At 37.3% G+C, this 23,613-nt stretch overlaps 1 protein-coding gene across 2 annotated transcripts in view; it reads right to left on the bottom strand.

The window, feature by feature from the left end:
• Positions 1-7,930: 7,930 nt before the first annotated feature.
• Positions 7,931-23,613, bottom strand: part of LOC148358420 (myelin protein zero-like protein 2) — a 36,237-nt gene continuing 20,554 nt past the window's right edge. The window contains exons 1-5 of one of the 2 annotated variants that reach the window (XM_088345147.1): positions 16,602-16,656; positions 16,198-16,367; positions 14,884-15,094; positions 11,792-11,960; positions 7,931-9,295 (exon numbers count right to left, since the gene is read on the bottom strand). In XM_088345147.1, coding sequence (XP_088201273.1) covers positions 9,139-9,295; positions 11,792-11,960; positions 14,884-15,094; positions 16,198-16,367; positions 16,602-16,608 — 714 coding nt within the window. In that variant the 5' untranslated portion in view covers positions 16,609-16,656 and the 3' untranslated portion in view covers positions 7,931-9,138. Of the gene's footprint in view, positions 9,296-11,791; positions 11,961-14,883; positions 15,095-16,197; positions 16,368-16,601; positions 16,657-23,613 lie in introns of those variants that run through there. The other variant, XM_088345146.1, reaches the window with a different exon arrangement.

A 23,613-nucleotide genomic window follows, 5' to 3' on the forward strand; every position in this document is an offset into this window, starting at 1 on the left:
ATTAGCTGCTGTGGAGTAAATAATAATATTAATTATAATAATACATTTTACTTCGAAGCGCCTTTTAGGACACCCAAGGTCGCTGTACATATACTAAATAACAATAATAAAGTAAGAATAAAACATGAACAAAACAAGCAAGTAATAAATAGCAAAAAAAAAACACAGTCGAGTTAAAAGGGGGCGGTATGTGAGGCAGATGATCATTAAAAGGCAAATCTGAAGAGGTGAGTTTTGAAGACAAAAAAGTGGAGGAACAAACAAAATATACTTTTTACAATGATAATAATAATAATGCTATTGGATGTGACATACGCATTTAGAAAAAACATAGAATCGTTTGGATGCGTTTTTTAATCCTGAAGCATCCATTTTACAAAATACTACACTAGGTGCCGCTGTTGCAAAAACCCTGTTGGGATTGGATGGACCGCATGCTGCGCGAGCGTTGGCCAGCTTGTTAAAGAATAAATGTCAGTTTCTGTTTTCAGTCATCCACATTTCTCGACCAAGATATGTTAATATTTGAATAGATGAATATTTTTGTCTTGTCATTCATTCGAACTGCCCTTGAAATCTGAAGTGCATTAATGTGTGTCTTTAAATTCGGCCACAAAGGAGATTTAGTTTGATTCTAAAACCCTATCGATGCACATGCAAATATTTTGCATGTATATTATTTTATATCTTTAGGATGAAAACTCAATGCTGAAATATCCTATTTGAAACTTTGTATCCCTTAACCACTAGGGTCGTAGGGCCACCACTTCCTGTGAAACTTGACCAGTCATTAAATATTTCACTGGCGTCAAAAAGCAACTAACACACCAGCCGAAAGTTGAGTATTTGCTGATGCATATATTTAGTGACGTGTGATGAGGTTCTTGTCTGGTAAGGCACATTCAGATTTACAAATGAATAAACATACATCTTATTTATCATTGGATTGGCAAAGCAAGAAATCAATACATAAACGTTAGCATATATTTAAAAAAAAGTTGTATTGTCTTACCTGGGGCGGCAGTAGTTCAGGAGGTAGAGCAGTCGTCTTGGTCGCAGGTTTGTTTTCCGACTCCGGGTTAATTGTCGAGGTGTCTTTGGGCAGGACGCTGAACCCCTAATGCCTCTGATATGCAGGTAATCACCTTGCATGGCTGACTCTTATATCGGTGTGCGAGTTTGAATGGGTCAAGTGTGAGGTGTATTGTAAACCGCTTTGGAGGTACTCAAAGCGCTCTATAAATGTAGTCCATTTACCTTGACTTACCTTTACTGCTGCTACTTTTGAAAACTCAATCGAGAGGAAATCCTCCATTATAAAAGAAAAAAATAAATAAATGCAACAAGGACAAAAAATACTGGATGGCTTGACTTGCTGTTAGCTTTTAAATATTATCATTAATTCTATTGTGTGCGACTGACATGTGTTGTCAAATCAGAATATTTGATCTCACTACTGCCCTCTGCCAGGAGGCAAGATATTTGTGTGCCTCACTCTTCATCTGTAGATGCTCAGTACAGTAATACATGGCATACTAATTGTATTAATAATTTTCATAATGTGGGAAAAAAAAAAGAAAATCCAAAACTATGTGGAGTTTAAGAAGAAAGAACTTTAACACTCAATAAGCATATAATTTATTATATCTTTAAATTTATATATCCATGATGAAAGGTAAGGCAAAGCCACTTCTTACAATATAACTTCATTCAAACATAACTTCCCAAAGTTATTTTTCAAAAAATGGTAATTAAAACTCCTAGTTTCTGTAGCACAGTACGACAAAACAAAGAATTACTTTGATATAAAAGTCCAGGCTGTTCCCTATTTTGATCATTAGAAACATAACTATTTAGATATCACTCTTACCTAGCTTTGCAAAAATGTTCATTTGGAAAAAATTATAATAATACGTTTAGATACAGCCCATTTGTATTTGTATTGTAACACCCAAAATGTTAGGAATAGGATTAAAATATGGGGTTGTGTAAGATACTTTTACGACATTTTCAAATGACATGTGTTTAGTGATTTTTATTAACAAAACGGTTGTTTTTTTTGTCCATTCGGGGTTTCAGAGTCTTTTATAATTTTGAATGATCGTCCTGGGGCCCAATTTCTTCCCTTATCTCCTGTGTCAGTCAAACATCCAATGCATAGTTGGTAGTCTAGCTTGCTTATCGTGGCTTTCCCAAAATCCAACTTCCTGCCCATAATGCTATAATTGTCTCTAATTGCTATATATAAGTATTTGTTTAGGGTTTGTCTTTACTTGTGTTTGTGGAGGTTTCTTTAGATGTAGTTTTACATTTTAATTGGGTTCAGCTCATTCTTTAAGAACGCTGTTCGTTGTTCTCTAAGACAAGCAAGACTAAATGATGATGAGATAATTTTTTGATAAAATAAAGTACAGTACTTTTTTTATTACCCAAGTGGCAATAAAAATGTTTGCCATTCTAATAATTAGCAGTGCTGTAAAATAAATGAACTAGAAACTGCTACATATGATGTTAATGTTTCCCTAAAGAAAGGGATCAGGAGGGGTCACAGACCTGCAAAACGCTTGTTGATCAGGGCCACACACAGAATAGGTAAGAGACATTGATTTTTGTTATTATTATTAGGTAATTTAGGTAGAAAAAATATGTGAGGTGATTTTTGAGTTTTATAAACATCATTGTTTTAAATAATTTTTTTAAAATGTTTTGTAATATTTTTATAAGGTCCAAACACATGCATGGCTGCAATGAGTAGTTAACCTTGTCGACAAAAAAATGATAATAGAAGTAGTCAAAATTGAATTCCATTCTCGACTCTTGTTGCAGACACATTTTTTCCTATACAGTGACACATCTTACATGATTGTAACCTCTGCCGAGAGTCGCTCTTGCGCAATAGCATCTCTGTCTCGATCGTTAACATACAGAAACGACGACGTCAATATCAAGTAACCGTACCAAAACTTCTAAAATGTGGGAGCAGTCTTCGCATTTTTCAGAAAGTAAAAAGACTACTTGCAAAGTTTGCAAAGCAGCATGAATATTTCAAGAGGAAACACGTCAGACAGTTGAACAAAATAGAGTCTTAGTCGCCTCGGTAAGATTCTAGTTTAAGCCAATACGATTTAGATGACATTAATTTGACATTTTATACACGTATATTTTGCTATCAAAGAGATTTTGAGCATTATGCCCAACCGTAACTAACAAACAGATTTGAAATAAAATGTATGTAGTCCAAAGAACAAACGTTAGTTATTTAAACATTAAAAACGACAAACGTCACTTCTTAAAAATTATTTGATTTCAAACTGATGACAATTGTTAAGTTATTGTGTTCAGACTTGGCAGCTGACCACTGAACGTATTTCACAAAATGCTCATAATATTTATTTTTCTTACTGTTCTACTGTGGCTAATTAGCCTATTCCTGGTTTACAAATATAAACATTTACTTGATTTCAATATATTATGTATTTGCCTGTTCTTTAAGATGTACAGAGGTTTACTTGTGCAGTGGTGTCTATACTGACCAAGCACTGTGCCTAATTGTTTTTAGATAGGGCATTTTCATTCAATTTTGGTACGAATCTGCTGTATGTTCAATAAAAGTTGTATTTTTCATTGTGTTCATTATCATTTGCCACATATATAATTCAGTTCATACTAAATTTTAGATAAAAATAATCAATTACTTTTATAATTGTTTTAATATTCTGTTGCAAGTCAACTATTGCGGTCCTACATGGCAGATTGATTTGCGAGTCCATATTGTCCCTAGTACTTTGTGCATGACTGAATGGCAATCTGTCTCCATGAGCTCTGTCATTAACTAGTCTAGAGTATCCTCTGCCCACTGCCCCAAGTTAGCTGATATGGGCTCGGGCTCCCATGCGACCATCGTGAGGACAAGCGGTTGGAAAATGAATGAATATTACTGAACAGCAAATATCATCATTGAATAAATGCTTATGTAACAGTTCCCACACTAATTAGTGGCGTATCGTGTCACGTGGTTATTTCCTCGAATATGCTCGATTCTGTTCAACTCGTCTGCCACAAATGAATAGTCCCACCTCTTATGCAACCTGCACAGCATTGTGCTCTAATGTATTTTGTGCGTCAACACAGTAGCCCTTTGTGAGCCAAAGTGGCACGGTGTCTGTTTCAGTTCCCATCTTCTCTGTCTCCAAACAGAAGTCTTTCTTCTTTCAGGTTTTCTATTGTGCAAACGCCAAACAACTGTTAGAGACTTCAGTTCATCATGAAGTGGATAAGAGAAGGGGTTCAAATCGTGCGTGTCCAGGCAGTGGGCGTGTAACCATACTCCTTGAGATGAAAACCCTTTTCACGAATTTCTATGAACTCTGAGACTGTTTGGATAAGAATAGTTGATGATTGACATGAACTTTGTGAAAAAAGATTCGGAATCTTTCTTTCAAACAAGTATGGCAGCATTACACAAAAGTGGAAATCCTACAACGTGTTCAAGCAAGAGATTGAATTGGTAGTCAGGTGTCAGGTAAATAAAATGTATATTGTATTTTGGGGTGTTTGTTTGTGTGTGTTACAATTCCTAGGTAGCTGCGAGCTGATCTTTCTTACTGTCTGACAAGACAAGACCAAGTTGTTGTGTGTATGCCTGCGCTCGCACACAAGCGAGTACGCAATGGAATTTTGACAGATCTGTGCCAGGTGCAACCCATCCTAAGGTGTGGAATGAGTCATGAAAGGCAGATGTAGTTTTCATGTCGAGTGACTGAAAAATCAGAAAAAAGGGCAGTCCTGATGACAGCACTGTTTTAGAGCTGCGGTTTCAATTTAATGACCCTGTTGAGGATTTACAGTCCAGGAATATTGCCAGACAATTACTGGGGACATGGGCACTAACCATATACTAAAGCAACTTTATTTTTGAACAGGTCATAAAATAAAAACATCATTTCAGGTAGAACAAAAGTCTCAAGCTGATAAAATCTCGGGCAAATCTTGGTGCCCTCAGTATTTAATCACTATAAGGCAACAATGTATAAATATTTTCTTCTTTCCATTTTAAAATTCTTAAATGCTTGAATCTGAAATGATTCAATTGTGGTCATTTATTTTGCAATTAGTGAAGCGTGAGTGGTCAACGATACTTACAAATACCTCCTATATTATTTTATATACACTCTTTTAAATCAGAAAATAAATTAACCCAATATTGGTTGATGATTGTTGGATCCATTACTTGGCTTAAGTTTGATCTAACCTTTATTGGTCGGTTCATTGTTTTCCTAATCGCTAAAAAGATAAATGGGCTTTGTTAAATATAACTTCCCCCTGAAATGGGGTTGTTTCATTTTTTAAAAATTGAGGTCATGTTGTTCAAAATAACCCCCAAAACGGGATCATTATAAGATAAGGTGCTTATTTTTGTCCAAGCGAGTTTTGTGCAAAAGAACAAATCTACATTATTTTCTAATTCATTTGTATTTCTTCATATTTAAGTGTCTCCCCCATAATCACTTCAATTTGTGTAAAACGATCCCCAAACCAAATCATTTTGTTCAAACTAATTCAAAATTTTAAGTACTTTCATAAAAAATAACTCAGAAAGTTGGGTTAAAATGATCAAAGTAATGGATTGGTCACTTTTCATTTTACCCCATTTTGAGTTATTTTTGCCCTTAGTGTTATTGAAAAGATATATGTAAATATTTTTTTTACCTTTTATCTGATTCCTATATCTTCATCATAAAAAAGGTCAGTTTATTCAACTCAATAGAAAGAGTCGATAATTAAGCTGATTCTGTACCTGGCATTGGCATCCTAATAATAATCTTCCAAAAAATTACGATAATGTAATAACATAAAGGTGAGATATATTTTGTGTTGTTAAAGAAGTATTGGATCGAATATATTCCAAACAATAACCATTTTTTTGTGTTTTTGTGCTCCAGGTACGTTAACCAAAGCAATACGATCTAAGTAAGGTAGCATTTGTGGAATATGAAAACAGTAGATCTCTGTGATATGTTTTTACTTCACGGTTAACTTTTTAACGGTATTTTACACTTTTTTCTTCAGGAGTTTTGTCAAGTGTGTAGTTTTGGCATGGACCAATATTAAGAAATCATTGTTTTGTCCCCACTAATACAAAGTGATTACTTAAAAAATGTGCTATATTTCCCATCAATGCCAAGACCAAACCTACGCCTTCGGGTTCTGTGTTGTCCGAATTGAATACAAGTTGAATTATATATAGTTAGAAGTTCCTGTATTTTAAATTTTGTGAGTGTATATATATATATATATATATATATATATATATATATATATATATATATATATTTAATACTTTTTTTTCTTTTGCACTGCAAGTATTTCTTTAATTTACATTTTGTTGTGTCTTGTGTTTTTCAGTGTTTCTGTGCTGCTTGAGTTTGAGTCATGTATCCATCCATCCATTATCTGCACCGCTTATCCTCAGTAGGGAGCTAGAGCCCATCCCCTCTATCTCCGGGCAGTGGGCAGGGGACACCCTGAACTGGTTGCCAGCCAGTATATAGTAATATAACACATCTTAATTCATTTTGTGCATAATGTTACATTATGATTGGTAATATATGGATGAAAGCGACAACAAAGTCTGAAAAGCTGTTAGGGAGCCCAAAAGAGATAGCTCTTTTTAGTGTCAAAAGGGCCTGGTCTCTAAAATGAGCTGGAATTCCAGTCACTAACCCACAGGGACAGATTTTGAGCTGTGCACATATGCGAACTTGCTGACACGCACGCACACATGTAAATCTATTGATATTTTCCTGGTATCTTGTTTGCAGTCCTAACCAGCTAAAAGCAAGCTCAAGTCAGAGCAGCAGCCCAAAGGATTAAACAACGCTCAAGCTTCCAGGTAAACAAATGAAAGTCGCGCACATAATCAATCGTACTGTATTGAAGATAATGATGCATAATAAATGCTGGCAAACAGATTACTCTCTTACATTATAGATGAATTAGATAAAAGGATGAGTGTATTTCAAAACTAGGTCATGATTTAATATATTCATTTGTTTTGATTTAAGCGTACTCAACACACTGGAAGCAATTTTAAAAAGTGTTTTTAATTAGAAAATCACCAAAACAAATCTATGTCAAACATATACACTACAAAAAATGAATGAAATACTTAAGGCCTGAACCAACAATCTAGAAACATTGATTCATATTGTTCAGTGATATGTCATCAATACAAAATTACAAAAATAAGGTAAAAAAAAATTGGGGGACCGTCAACGTCATTGAAAGTGACTTCTAAAGAGAGGAAAAACGTGAGACAGTTTGCATTCAGAGGTTTTTTCAGATCACAACTGCAACCAGTTTGTTTGCAAGTGAAATATATTGTGACGCAATTGTATATTTTTTTAAATACTTAATAATCAAGTAACGTATCGTAACAGTGCAATCCCAGGCAGAGATATAAAAACGGGGGGAAAAGAGAGTCACTTGCTGTGTCATCATATTTGACCCAACCTTTCAGTCGTATAAATATTTGTAAAAGGAGGCAGAAACTACAGAGGGTAGAATGGCCAATGTGGAATACAAATATACGTAAATATGTTCAAAAGTCCTTGCAAAGACAAAATAAACAACTGTATTCATAAATTCCGTAGATTGCAGTCTTGAATACTTTTAATGTAATTTCAAATATGTTTCAAACATATTTGCACCTTTATCTAAATGCCGATGCATGCTAACGGGCTATAAACTTCGAAATGGTCATGCTCCAAGGTATTATAGGAAAACATCCTTGATGTTTTCATCATGCACTCCACATACAAACACATAAAAGTTTAGAAAATTACATAAAACAAATGTTAAACATACTTTAAAATTCACATTGCTGAACGACATAGTAATATATCACCATGTGTACCTCACATTTAAAAAATTTATTTATTAGTTAAAGCAGTTTTGTGTTTTTAACTTATTAATTAAAGCAAGCCTAAAGCTTAATCTGCTTAAATTTAAATGTTATAACAGCTCTTAATATTTAACTCTGTAAAAATTTGCACTATTATTACAAAAGAAAATTGCATTTATTTTATTAACTTAGTACATTAACTTGGGGCAGTCTCTAAGAACTACTTTGTATATATTTTTGCCAATTTATTCTTATTTTATTTCATCTTTTAGGTGAGTTAATCTTGTTTATCCTGGAGTGCCATGTTTGATCTTGTTGCAAACAATGTTCACCACCTTTTAATCAATGACAATAATGACTATTCAATTCTATTCTATTCCATTCTTTTTAAGCTTTAACTCTGGCTGGATAACTCACAATATATCATTGACAGTATGAGCTGTTTGGTGGTAAAAAAAGATTGTGGTGAAACTGGATTTAAAAACATCGTGTTTTTCTGCATCACAGCAATAGCAAAAAGTAGGTGGGGCCATGTCACATGGCATTATCATTTGATCTTTAAAAAATTCTATGTTGGACTGCAGTGGGTGAAAATAAATCGCATTATGAAATATTAATCGCGAAGGGGCCTAAATATTCCTGAGTAAAAACTGCCTAAATAGGTAGTCACCATAGACTGTTATTAGACAATAAACTAACATGCTTTTGTTTTGCTTGTAAATTGGAAACCAAGCCAACATTTGATGTTTGAAAGTATCAGCATATCATTGTTTCTGGCACTGTGAGTAAAGATATTGTGATAATGAGTGATACTTATCGATTGATAAATCATGACACGATTATATGCGTGAAGTCTTTAAAGGCCTTAATGGTTTCACAGTAGCTCTTACAATTCCATGCGCATTATAGTCTGGTGCAGATTATGTATAAAATATTTATGACAAAATACTATTTACTTTAGTGTGGACTGTGGAACATACAGTACTTGAAAACCTGATCGGACGAACTCACTTCTAAAAAATGTATTCCACATTGGTAGTTCCACAGGAACAAACACTTTGGATCCCCTTTCAAAGTCTCGCACAGTCTTTGTGTCTATTACCAAAATTTCAATCAGGACACCAGTCAGCTTTTCCTTCAATTCATAAAGACAGGGTGCACAGGAACAGCGCCCCCACCATTTACTCGTCACGTGGACGCTTTGTTATTCTCTCAGTCTGTTCATTCGCACCTCTTTAGTCTGAATAATCGTCATCGTCGCTGCCGCCTGAGCTCGGCTCCTCCGATTCGGAACTGGAATCTTTAGTGCTGGGCTCCGAGATCATTCCGTCTGAACTGTCAATCTCTATGGACGTCTCTGATAGGTAGAGATGGAGGGCCCTCATTGGGTGGCTAGGACACGAAAGACGTGTGCCATGGGGGAAACGAGAGCAACGTTACACACATGAGTACATGCACGCAAGTTTCGGAAACGTTGCACGTTATGTCAATGCGAGGAGTTTTATCAATATCAACCACCACCTGATTTCACCGAATCTGATTTTGCAGCCAGATCTGAAAACCCCAGAATACAAAGTGGTGCCCAAGCAAGAGAAGACTTTCAAATATTAGTTCAGCAAGTGGCGAGCACTGGAAAGTGGCATGCTCAGATATTTTGGGGGACAAGTGCATAGAGGTAAAAAAAAATGCATTTCCATATGAGGCACTTATTCAATACATAAATAATATAATCCCTCAAAGTATTGTGGACAACCTATCACAATCTAGGTCAGGGTTTGGAAAACTTTTTAAGTTGCAGGCCACATTGGGTAAAAAAGATTCTGCAAAATGGAAAGTAGAAAAATATATATTTAATTTTATTTTTTGTATCAACGCAGTCTCGAACATGATACTTTAGCAATGCATTAGGGTAAAATATATTGTAGGCATATCCAATTTCTCATATCGTCACTGCTATTTAAAAAAGACATATCTTTATTTTTAAGCATTTTTTTGTAAAAATTCCTTTCAAACAAAAATAAAAAGGGCAATTCTTTCAGAATACCAGCGACATTTGGCATTTCTGAATAAAGATGCAGACATATACATGTACATTTCATGTTATTATTTGCATTTTTTGTCTATAAATTGACCACTTAATCAATTTCGTTTTGAAACACTCTTAAGTATGTGCCTTTTTTAAGCACTCAACTTGGTAAAATGCAATGAAAAATTGAAAACACAATCAGGGTAGCTCAGAAGTATTTTTTTGCATGAAATATTACATAATATATTACGGGGATTGTGGGGACCTGAGTGGCAATAAAATCAACACATTTCTATCAGAAGTATCTTTACCATTCTTTTCATATTATCATTATATTTTTAATTTTTTTTCTGCACAGATTTAGAAGCTTAACCCATGTGGCCCGTGGGCTGTAGTTTCCCCAACCCTGGTCTATAACAAACTTTGTCCCTAGTTGCAGTAGTTGAGAAAGGACAACAGTGTGCCATCTTAAATGTCAGCACTTTTTACACAGCTTTAGGAAAACAAATATCTCTATTGTTTTTTTCCTTTATATGAATCGATTCGGGTAATTCGGGTAAAGTTTTTCAAAATCCCCTTTGAGTCTTTTTTTACCTCAGTAAACTGCTAAGAAATTTACAAGAAAACTACTAAAACGCACTCTCTAGCACCACCTAGGATTTTTCCGTGCACACCAAAATTGTAAATATGAAGGCCAACAAAAAAAAACATGTCAATTCACAGTTCTTTTTGGTTGTTTGCATCGAACATCTCAGTCAAACTGGTTGTCACAACACATTTGAAATGTAAAACAAGTAGTCAGTATTGCGAATGCACCATTTTTCAAAGGCAGGGGTGTCAAACTCATTTTTACCCAGGGCCACATTCGCATAACAGTGAACTCAATGGGGCTGATGTAACTTACAAATGTAACTGAATGCAAAGGTAAGATCTTAAGACCGAGTCCGAGCCTGACCAGTCCAAAATTTGGACCCAGGCCCATAACATCAATCATTAGGTTTGGGTCAGGCTGGGCTTTTCTCTTGCAGTCTTTTTTTTTTCTTTTTATCCACCCATTATTGTTACTCTTTGTCTCCCTGCCACTCTCTCTCCCTCAAAAGGCCACAATAATTCTTAAAAACGGACTGCCTTAAAATGTTCCTGTCAATGATGGGAATCTTTTGGTTGATGTCACCTCTGCGGACACCAAAATATAAAAGATGTTATTGTTTCTACAGTCTTGTTTGACTTTGATTTTGTCACAAAAGACAAGCTTTAATCTGTTATCACTCCTCTTCCTGAATCCTCACTAGTAAAATATGAAATTTGCGGTCTGCTTCAGGCTTGGTCCGGCAAATCAAGTTAATTGGTCGGGCTCAGGCTGGGTCGGGCTTTAATACCTACAAGCCTGGGTCAGGTTCAGGCTGGCTTTTTTAGGCCTGGTCGATATTGGGAATGCCCCATTGTTCAAAGGCCACATGGTTGAAAACAAATTGGTTGAGCAGGAAACAGCATTTCAAGTCCATTCAAGGGAACAAGAAAGGACCAAATTATTAAAACACTGCATTACTATAAGGCAAATAGTGACGTGAAAAAAAAAGCTTGCAGTGACAAAGGCCGTGTGTCTACAAATTTAACACAAGGTCCCTTTTGCATTGTCTTCTCTTTACTGGAACCTGCCCTTCAATTGGATCCAAAGAGATTGTGGATGGAGAAGAAGGAAGAAATGTCCAGTGGGAAAAGCGAGTCAAAGGCCCCAGGAGGGAGCGCGGTAAGCCCGTTGCCCGAAGTCAGATGGAGAGCGAGAGAGGAAGACTATGATTCTTCCGTTCCTCTCTCTGTCACCCCTCTCCCTTTCCCTCCATTTTGTTTCCTGGCCTTACCATACGGTGGGATCTTTTCTCTCTTTGCGCGGTGCTTCCACTTCGCCTTCCCTCCTCTGGCTCTTCCGCTTGCACCTCCTACAAGATACAATGATGATGAGGAGGAGAACCACCACCGCGATCCCTCCACCGATGGCCAACGCTAGCAGCAGGAGCTCGGAGAAAGAAGCTGGTGGAGTAAACACAAGACAGCAACAGGTCATGAAAATTACCGTATTTCCTGCACTGTAAAGTGCACCAGATTAAGACACACCCTAAAAAACAGTCTTTTGTTATATATATATATATATGGCGCACTGGACAATAAGGCTTAAAATATTTAAAAATACAGTAAGAACTACCGTATTTATTAGTTTGTGTGTAACCGCTGTGACGCTGTGACATTTGTTTTGCCATTGTGCATTGTATGCACCTACGGTATGTATCTACAATAATTTATAGATATCAATTTGTATGTGTGTGTTTGTATTTGACCTATAGGCTCTGAAACAGCTGAACCGTTTTTCATGAAAATATACAAATTTGTCATCTAGGCCTCCTCGATGCTAGGTTTTGTGTAAAGGTGCCCTCAATGAATACCAACAAAATTGATAAACATCTGCTCCTGTGGGGTCTGCTCCTTTGGGTCTCTAACCTATTTGGTGGCCAAATTGGGTACTACAACTCCCTACCATTGACCACTCCAAGCAGCCAAATCTAATCTTCTATCGGAAGCAACACCTTGATTGGTAAAATTGTTTCTTACGCACACGTTTTAACGAACCATGGTCTGCAAAACCGGGCTGTTCTGCTCGCAAAGGCAAAGTATGATAAGTCGATTATCTTGCTGACAAAAATCATATGCAATCGGTATTGAAACAGGGTTGCGGCGATGAGAGTGCCAAAACCTAGTCTCTAGGCCACTCGTGATTCAGATAACATACGAAACGGAATTTGATATAATCTCATTATCAAACTAGATTTACTAACAGAGCCAGAAACAAATATTAGAGAACGTAGAAAACAGAAATTCATCCTCAGAAACATAAATAAATATAAACAAAAAAGAACGCCCAGGGGAAACAACTCTTTGGTGTATCTGAGGATAAATTGGACTTTGCATTTATTTCTATCTTTATGTTTTCTCCATCCTCCAACATTTCGTTAAAGCACCGTAAAAATAGTGTGACAATGCGTCAGAATCTAATGTTTTTTTATGTGTCATCTGTATCATTGGTGATCCGGTAATAAAGTGTGGGCACTTTCACCGCCGTGACCCGGATTCAATTCCCATTGCATACATTGTTATGCCATTTAGGTCAGTGATGTTTTTCGATAGTTCAATCATTGCATAAATGCGCTACCGTAACGCACTCGTAAAAATACTGTGTGCATTTCCAATCTCGTATTTTGCGGTATAAGGCACACAAGGTTATAGGGCACACTTTCAAATTTCTGGCCAATTTAGGATTTCAGGTGCGCTTTAAAATCTGGGAAATGCATTCATTGCTAGAGTAAACATTGTATTTAAAGAGGCGGTACGTGTTATTCGACCTCTAGATGTGGATGTACAGTTGATAAGTTTAGAATTTACTAGATACTCAAAATAAGTAGAGAAGACATACATTCATTTTTGCAAGGAAAACAGGAAAGAATTGTACACAAAATCCCCAGAGTGCCAAATTACAAATAATTCTTAAAGCCCTTTCTTTTTATTAAATCTCCTATGTTAAGAATAACAGATCTGCCCTAATGGGTGGAGATAACAAAGAACAGAAACATTATTGGCCAATGGGGAACAAAAGTGAGGAATATGAGTCGAAATAGCGAACTGGTATCTCATGCAATCCCCTTTGCTGCTGTGCAATATTAAACACGCAGAATAAACCTATCAATGGTGCTGGGCAGTGTTTTTCAACCAGTGTGCCATGAGATCTTGTCTGGTGTGCCACAGGAAATTGTCCTTCATCTTTGCAAAAAGCACATTGCTCAATATCCTTCCAGTTATAAAAAAAATAACTAACATTCATCCACATCAGTAAATGGCAGAAGAAAGTTATTTCCATTGTATGTACTAATGATTTGCAAATGAGGTAGTGCAGTATATTTGAGAAAGTATTTTGATTGATGAAGTATCAGTATCGATGACTAACCAGGAGATGTTGTTGTTATTAGCACACCTGTTGCTATGGGTGAGCGACAGGGGGCCTGGAGACCCCACTCAATTATTACGCCCACCCAATTAGAGGTTTGTGCCCCCACACTAGAAGCCTGATCTGTTTTATTTTTAGTTTTTATGTGTAATAATAATGGTGCCCCTCACCCAAGGCACTCGATTTCCTCCCCTAGAGACTGATGTGTAGCAACGGGTCTGAGTAATGTGCTATCGAACGTTCCCTTGTATTTGCAAAGGTATTTGTTAATATATTTGAAGGAACTGCATTCAAATAGGTTCGAACGTAATGCAATTCCAATGAATTAAAGTCAAGTCATGTTTAATTGCATAGAACTTAATCACAAGGAGTCTCAAAGGGCTGCACAGACTATTGCAAACTACTGACTATTATTAAACCATCTTATCTAAAACCTAATTCCAATGTATTGAAATATGTTTAAATATGTTTATTTGTGTTTGCGAAGGCAAAAATTCAAATAATAACTCTCTGCCAGTGCCCTACTTCCTTGATTACAGCCATCAACAGACTATTTTTTTTCTATTTTGATTTTACTATTCTGTCATCTTCAAGGTTTGTTTTCTGAAAATTGGATTGACACCATTTGGATATATAGTGCGAATCTGATACATGTTTTTGTAATATGGGAGGAAACTGGAATGCCCAGAAGAAAACACAAACACAGGCACAGGGAGAACATGCAAACCTTGCACCGGTGGCTAGTAGCTGGATTTGAACCCAGGTCTGTTGAACTATGGGGCATATGTGCTAACCACTCAGCAACTGTGCCAATCATATCTAACTTTTTTCTGTAATCTTTAAGATTCTTTTTCCAGGTTTCCATTATACTAATGTCCTTTCAGTTTACTCCCCGACTTGTAATTGTCCCATCATTGTAAATTTTTCACCCAACACATGTGTGAAAATAAAGATTCCAACCTGTAGTGACGACACGTAGTCGAATCTCCCCGACCGAACCGTGCACGTCGGGCGGGTTCTTGACTTGGCACGTGTACGTGCCGTTGTAGGTAAACTTAACCTCGCGAATGATGATGGAGGCATCCTGCCCCATGATGTCACCAGCCCAGATGATGCGATTTCTAAAAATGCCCTCCTGAGGGGGGTAGGGCTTCTGCTGGTAGTGAAACACCTTCAAGGGGAAGAGACGGTATTTTGGTTCATTTCAGCACCGAACACCAAAGAGCTCAGCTGATGTTAAACTGTTGATAAAAGAGGAGTACCAACCGTAATAATTATCTCTTTTTTATCAAGTTAGACCATCCTTTGAGTCAACACAAAGACAGTAAGGGAAAAAAAAACATGTTTATTGTGGACCTACCTACTCGTACTTCCATACTACCATCCATCAACTCATCTATTAAAACATCACACCATCCATTCATCCATCAATTCACCCATAAATCCATTCATTCATTAACCCATCCATATTCTGTCACCCATCCACTTGTCCTTCCGTAAATCCGTTTGTTCCTCCATCGATGCATTAATCGATCATATGTCATTCCACCAGTCCATCGTCTATCTGTCCATCTGTCCTTCTATCCTTTTGGGCACCTACCTGGCTGTCTGCAAATTATTGCATCCATCCATGCATTCATCCATACATCCATTAATACTGTGAATCATATCATTCATCCATCTATTGATCCATCAACCCATTCATTTATTAACCAATCCATCATCTGTCAAACTTTTAATCTGGCCATCCATCCTTCAATTTATCCATCCCTATGCCCTTTCAACCATCTGCTCATCCATCTGTCTGCCCTCCAATTTTTGCATCCATCCATACATTTATACATCACGCCATCCATCTGTCCATCGATTTATCAACCTATCATTTCATAAACCTATCCATCTGTCCTTCCATCTGTCTGCTCGTCTATCAGTCTGCCCTCCAATTTTTGCATCCAGCTGTCCATTGATACATCATATCATCCATCTGGCCAACAGATTATCAACCCAACCATTCATTAACCCGACCATCATCTGTCAACCATCCATCAGACTTTCCGTCCATTTATTAGTCCATTCGTCCACCCATCCATCCATCTATCCGTCAATCTATCCCTGCATACATCATCCACCATGGGCCTAACGATACATCCAAGTTCATTCGTTTGTTTGTCCATCTGTCTGTCATGCCAGTCAGGCATTCCACCATCCTTTCAGTCCTGCATGCTTGCTGGAAGCTAAAATATGAAATACTTTTCAAATCTAAAAGAGTCTCACCGATTCTTCTCTACCCGGTTTTAGGGGTCTGAAGCTCCATGAGATGATGATGGCATTGGGGTTGATGGCAGAGGAACTATGAAACGTACACTTGAGACGGATATCCGTCCCGTTGACTGCCTCCACATTTTCTGAAGTGTAGATGCGAATCCCGCTGACCTGCAGCACGCCTACAACAGAAAGATGGCAATGAGCAGGGCATAAAACTCAAGTCAAAACATTCAGTAAACTGGTTGCAGGAATATACAAATACATTGTAATAAATGCGATATGAATCATTTTTCTCGTGAAGTTTCTGCCTTTTAAGTGGTTGTTGTGCATGACCGTATAGAAGACACCATATATTTCCTAGGAAAATTAAACAAGTATGGTTTAATTTATGTATATTTTCATACTACACTCACCTTGCATACTGTGGGAGCTGCTGACTTAGATTTACATGGAATGGTGTCCAAATCCTAGGAATTTTTGCAAAGCACTCTAAAACCTTAACAATAATCACATTTGGATTTTTCAAAGGCAGGCAGTGGATCACTCAGAATCAGCATACTCACTTCAACTATGCAGTGATTAGGAGGCCCTGACCAAACAAGCTCAAAGAACATATAAGAAAAACAACTTCAGCAATCACAGTCAAGCTGCATTTGCGTTATCTCTCTTGAGTGTAAATAAGAGGAAACGTTTTCACATCTCTGGATTTATGAGGGCGACATCCGGGTTAGTGTGCAGAGTTACATGCTTACACACACTAACATTCCTTCCTCAAAGTGCTATACGGTATCTTGTTTTCATCACAATATGTCATAGGTAATAATCAAAGACTACCAGAAATGATCCCTCCAAGCTGCGCGCGTGCGCAATCGCGCACTGCCCTTACGTTCTCTGCGGCACAAGAAAATCTATCCAGCGCAATGTTCCCTCTAAGCTGCGTGTGTTCACAATTGCGCACTACCCAGAGCTTTTCCACGCACAAGAAAATCTAGCCAGCTCACAAAAAACAGGGCTCGAAATTGCTAATTAAGAAGCAAATTAAGTCAAGGTTACAGTGCATGAAGGGAAAAATACAAGGGTTCCCCTGACGTTGTGTTCTAAATGCGGTATTTGGAAGTCAAGGTCGAAGTAGAACGAAGTTGAGTAAAGTCAGTAGTTTTTTGAGAACCGGCTCAGCTCACTAAAAGGAACCAGCTAAACGGCTCTTCAGGTTGTTTTTGCTTCTTTAATCCCTATATGACCAAATATTATGTAAAATTATGCACAAAATGACTTGAAGGAAGGGGGAATAGAACAAAAAAGAAAAACATACCAAAATGAAAAAGTATTGAAAAGCTGAGAAAAAAAGAAACAAAAGGAAGAGAAAAAAGAAGGAAAAATTCAGAAAAAAAGCCAGAAAAAAGAAAAGAAAGAAACAAAAGAAAAAAGTAAATAGAGAATAAAATGTAATGAAATAAAAAATGTAATTAAATACAGTTGTGTATTGTGCAACCGACTAAATAAGCCCCCAAAAATGTTAGAAGTATGCGATAAAAGATACAAGGAAAAAAAAGAAATGGAAATCTCGTGAAAGAATTGTTGTAAAAACAAATGACGTTTGTAGGCCATACAACCTTTGCATTAATACATTAGTCAATTCATTCAAAAGTGAAAACATGTTTTGCATTGCCGGAAACTCAGCATAATGTAACATGATGTCAAGTTTTGGACGTGTTTGATAATGACTTAGTTGCCACACTTGGGATTGATGTTGCTCACTGTTGTTACTGTCTGGAAAATATGGTCATCATGCTGCTCCAGAGTTACGAAGGAGCCATAAGGAGTCATATTGTTCCTTAATTGCAACAGATACCTAGGAAAATTTTTAAGCGGGGCTTGGAAGTTTCGGAAGCACGTTTTCGCTCTTATCAGCTAGCGGAATATTTCCTGTGGACTGGGATGAGAGAGGCCGGCACCAATACAGGCCCCCGAAATGCTGTTAAATGGGCTTCTCTCTCATCACTGGTTTCTGACATCCTCATTTTGTTTTTGAAAGGGGCCAGATGAAATATGAGAGAAGACAAATGCCAACACGTTTCCATTTCATTTATGGGAAAGAATAAATGTTTTTGTGCGTGTGTGCGTGCCTGATAAGCAAACACATGGAGGGAGGCTTCGTCTATTTTCCAGTAAGGGTGGCAGACCGGTCTAAATATCAATTTTATCGATACTGAGCAGGTACTTGGATCGGATCTATGCTATTGTCCTGGCTTGATACTGCCTTACGATTTTAACTAGCATTATAATGTTGTTAGTGGATGGTAAGATTATACATCTATTTTATCTTAAATTGGATAAAATTGTGTTTCCAGTTTATTTGCACTTCTGACTTTATTTTGAAAATATTGTGCAATTAAAATGTTTTATGAGTTGTCTTGTTGACCTTGTAATTCAGTATTTGTATTCTTGTTACAGTGCTGATTTTGGGGGTTTGACTCTTGACTTTTGTTCTGAAACAGTTGTTGGAGTAGAGGTATTTTATTTTTCAATACTGTTACAGGTTTTTACATTTGTTTTTTACACTTTGCATTTTCTGGAATAGATGACATTCTTATATCTCCATTTTCGTTACAGTGCTACTTTTTGGTTTGACTCTCTTGACTTTTGTTCTGAAACAGTTGTCATACAAACATTTATACATAAATTTTACACTGTTAAGGGTTGTGTTGTTGTCATTTGTTGCAATGTAAAAATGTTGAGTGCCTAAAATCTCTTTGCTGTGGTTTTCTTAATTATAGACTAATGCAAGGGTAGAGGGTCAGTTAACAAAGTATCGGTATCGATCAATAGTTCCCTGTATTTATTTGGATTAGATAAATACCAAATTCCAAGTATCGCCTATCCCTTCTTTCGAGGAAGAACCAAACCACTTGACGCTCAGTTGGGTCATATAGGAGGTTTATCCCCTTTGGAAATCAGTACATTTGTTGAAAAAAGTGTCCCTAATCTTCACTTTCAATAAAGCTGAGTGGATTAAACATTTAGGTTAATGAGGTCTCGTTTTCTCTTTTCTATTAGGAGCAAATAGCGAAGCGCTTACGGTTGCGTCCATTGCCTAAATTGCTTCCGTAGATTGCCTTGGTTAAGAACCTTTTTTTTCTTTAATTATTGCACCTTAATTGCTGTGATGGTCGGGCATTTTATATTTACAGTAATCCCTCAGTTCACTTTTCGGATTTTGATACTCTGCGGATTTTCATTGTAAGTGCATTGTGTTGTGCAGCAGACAACACACAGCAAATGCTATCATAGAGGCAGGTTTCACAGGGCTTTTTGTGTGTGTGCGTGTTTGTATTTGTTGGGCGTGACTGTCTGTGATAGGCTGGTGTATGCTGTCAGTCAAACAGCAGTGCAGGGGCAAGTCAAGTCAAGTCATGTTTATTTGTATAGCCCTTAATCACAAAGAGTCTCAAAGGGCTGCACAGATCAAAGACGATTGTAAACTATTATTGCAGTGATCCCAAGAGCCAAGAAGAGATCCGCAGGTTCGAGAGCGTTCTCCATCCGGGCCCCGGTGCTGTGGAATGCTCTTCCCCCTGAGATTCGATCTGTAACCTCAGTGGAAATGTTTAAATCTAAGCTTAAAACACACTTATACTCTACAGCATATGAATAATCTATATTTTATGTTGATAATATGTGTATTATTTGCCCTCATGTAGGTTTTAGATGAAGGGATGGTCAAGTGATTGTGTACATCAAAACAAACTGTAAGGACAGACGGCCATCGCTTGTATTTTAGGAGATTGTTTCATTATAAATAAATTAATGTACAAAATCGGACTCTGAAGAATATCAGGAGAGCGCAAAAAAATGCCGATCGCTAATGGGTGCTCTGTGGATTGTTATAGAGTCTAGGGAGATACTGAGGCAGTGTCACGAGAGAAAGCAATAGCAAGGCTGCAGGTCCGGTCTACTGCGGCAAGGCTACGTAACAACTCTCACAAGCTAAGTCTGTATTGCACGCCAGATCCATTACACATGAAACAGAGGACCTGGAGTACAACTCATGGAAAACCGTTACATTTGTAGAAGTAGTACATTTGTACTTTAATCATCACAGAGATCTGGCTCAGTTTAAGGATCCTCGGTGCTGGTGTGCAACTAGCCAGCCACTCTCTTCATCGCATTTGCACTGAAAGGAGAAGGCCTCAAATTCTGTTGTACTATTGTACAATGACAATTAATACCATTTATTGAACTGAAACTTTGTTTTCTGTGTTTGTATTTGTAGATTTATACAGTGGAACCTCGGTTTTCGAACGCCTCTCAGTTCGAACAAATCGGAGTCCGACCAAAAATTTCGAGAAATTCTTGCGTCGCCGTTCGGTCAAAAAATCGGAGTTCGAACACCGGGGTGGATGTTTCACATCACATTTTTTAACATTCAGGGTGTTGGAACGGATTAAAACGATTTACATTATTTGTAATGGGAAAAACAATTTCTGTGTTCGAACAAATCGCTTTTCGAACAGGGTTCTGGAACGAATTATGGTCGAGAACCGAGGTTCCACAGTAGTTTTTATTTTTGAACAGTCATATATATTACATCTTACTGATATTTAATAAATAAATACATGTTTCCACTTTGTGGGTTTTGACGATCGCGGGACTTTTTTGAAACACCCTGCGAAAAACAAGGGATTACTGTATTTGCATTGAAGGAAGTAATAGGAGAAAGAACATTAGATTAGAACCAGCTTAAATGAACAATTCGGGACAGGATTAGGGCTTGGTCTTTGTTTAGGTTGATGTTAGGCGTCACCATATCGCTGTCTGCTCAAAATCTTTCCTTGTTTAATTTGAACATCCTGCTTGGCTAATGTCAACCACACCCGTCTTTAAGTTGGAACGACAGGAAAGAGCAACATTTAGGCTGATGTTTCTGTGTGTGCCATGCATTAGTGTGATGATTCACTGAGGGATTTCCACGGACAAGATGTAAAGGACGAAGTTTCTAAAATGATTTGATATTTCAGTGTGGTATTGGGTGTCTCAAGTGGAAGACCTAGTGGTCAAGTGGCAAAAGTAAGTCTTTAGGTGAAAATAAGCCAAGGCTGCTTTTGAGAGATTTAGTTTGCTTACCTTGGCAGGCGTCCCGGTATTGTATTAAAGTCTGATAAAAATATGTGGGCTTGTTTCACTGCTGATTTAATATAGGATATGCCTAATAATAATACGTGGAAGCCTCAGTGCGGGTGTTTGTTTGGGTTTAGTACTTCCATGTGTAAGTCCCGTTTATTTACAGAAGCTCTCTTTAATCTTAAAATGAAATGAAACTTACATAGAATTCTCAAAACATATTTTATGATCACAAATCAATCTGACATCCCCCATGATGATGTTTCATTAGAAACAATTTGGACATTTCAACTAAGAACAGACCTATTTTACAGAAAGGGCCCTTCTCCGATTTAAATAGCCGTTTGCTCGGTTCTGATAGTTTTGGGATGGAATGCAGTTGACTCCATGCCACTGCAAGCGGCTCCCCAAATTCTAGATAAATCATGCAGAGTGAGCGTTATGTGTATACAGTATGGCATTCTTAAGTCAAGTCAAATGGCTGCACAGACCACAGATTATTGCAAATTACAGACCATTATTACACCATTCCCTGATCTAAAACCTACATGAGGGCAAGGAAAACTCAAAATCAACAAGAGGGAAATAAGAAACCTTGAGAACGGACCGCACATGAGGTAATCCCCCTTCCAGGATGACCAGGCTGCATCATAACGTGTTAAATAAAGACCCAAACCCCAAAGTGAACAGCCTTTTGATGTTTCGCTTAGGCTGAAAGTAATTTGAAGGTATTGTAATTTTTAAAGCAGGGGTGTCCAACGTGGTCCCCGCAGGCATCAGGGTGCCCCCTAAGGGAAGCTGATGTGCCAGGGGACCTGTTCTGAAAATAGCTCACCAGTGCTGGGTCATTATGATTTTCTAGTGAAATGATTGTTTTATTGGTTGACTGAGTCTATTCAACCTTACTTCCAATAATCAAAATCGTAATAACATAGTAACAACATAAGAACATGATGAGTTGCTATCTTAAAATGCATATAAAACTACGTGCCCTTGAGCTTAATAGTAACAAAATGTTGCTCTCAACATGAAAAAGGTTGGTTACCCCTGTGTTAAAGGGACGGTGTGTATTATTTAACCACTAGATGGCACTGTATTGTGTCGTATAACCAAAAAAAGAATACAAACTATAAAAATAATGTGGCGAAATGAAGGGATTATAAGAAGCAAAGTCCAAGAAGCAGGCATATTCCTATTCATCTGTCAGCATTATCGTGTATTTTGGAATAAATATTTCACACGGTTGGATTCTATGAATTTTCCTTGATGGAACAAAGCAATTTTTGCAGACATTCAAAGAAGTTCAAGTTGGCCAGGGGACGTAAAGGTGAGTTAAAGTGGCTCTATAGTATTCGGATGTCTTGTTTCAGACAGATTGGGATGTTTCTCTGATGAGTATATTTTAAAATCATAAAAAATTAAGCTTTCCAATGATATATGGTTTAACCTATTTCATGGGGACACTGTACGGACAAGTATTTGTTTATCAAATGTCCGGCAGGACGTTCAGGAGTTAGGGTACCATAGATTATTAAAACTCTTTCTCTGTACATCTGAACATCTCATGTTTCAATGTGGGCACCTGCGACTCACAGCAAGGTGCAGTTTGTGAATGTTATTTTCATTTAAAAATGTACTGGGTGCGGCTTATAATCAGGTGCGCTCTGTAGTCCGAATTTTACGTTACTTTCAGATTAACGTGCCAAATTTCGTATCAGTTATCCGGTAGGTAACTGACTCACTTTTTAAATGACGTAACCACTTTTTTTTCGGCAACGCGCCCAACACTGTCTGTACGTTCATACGTTCTCACCCAAGAATGTGTCCACAAGGGGGCGTGCTAGCACCATGCACTTGCACACCCCAAATGACTGCATTTTCCCATTTTGTAATCCGACAGGTACTCATTGGAAAATTAGGTTTCAGGAAGTAAAAGCGGTATTTATATAATATATGAATAAATATTTGTGTTTTGCTTTTAATCGCAATGAATTGATCACATTTAGTCAGGGTTGGGTATGGTTACTTTAACTTGATTACTTTCAATTACTTTTGGATTACTGCAATACCAAAAATGCTAATAAAAGACAAAAGAAGCTAAATATGAATAAAATTACTAAATTTTGTGCAGGCTTGGGGAGTAACGGAATACATAGAACGGCAAAAATGATGTTGGCAAGCTGTTTGGATTTATTTTCATTTTGTTTCTGTCGCATTTTATGTTAGTTTTGTCGGAGATCAAAGAGATCAAAGCCAGGAGAGAAAGCTTACCACGTGTTGTGAGTCATCATTTTATTCATATTT

The sequence above is a fragment of the Urocampus carinirostris genome, chromosome 10 (genome assembly GCF_059441175.1).
Source record: "Urocampus carinirostris isolate Australia breed hairy pipefish chromosome 10, RoL_Ucar_1.0, whole genome shotgun sequence".
In the NCBI taxonomy this organism is placed as follows: Eukaryota; Metazoa; Chordata; class Actinopteri; order Syngnathiformes; family Syngnathidae; genus Urocampus; species Urocampus carinirostris.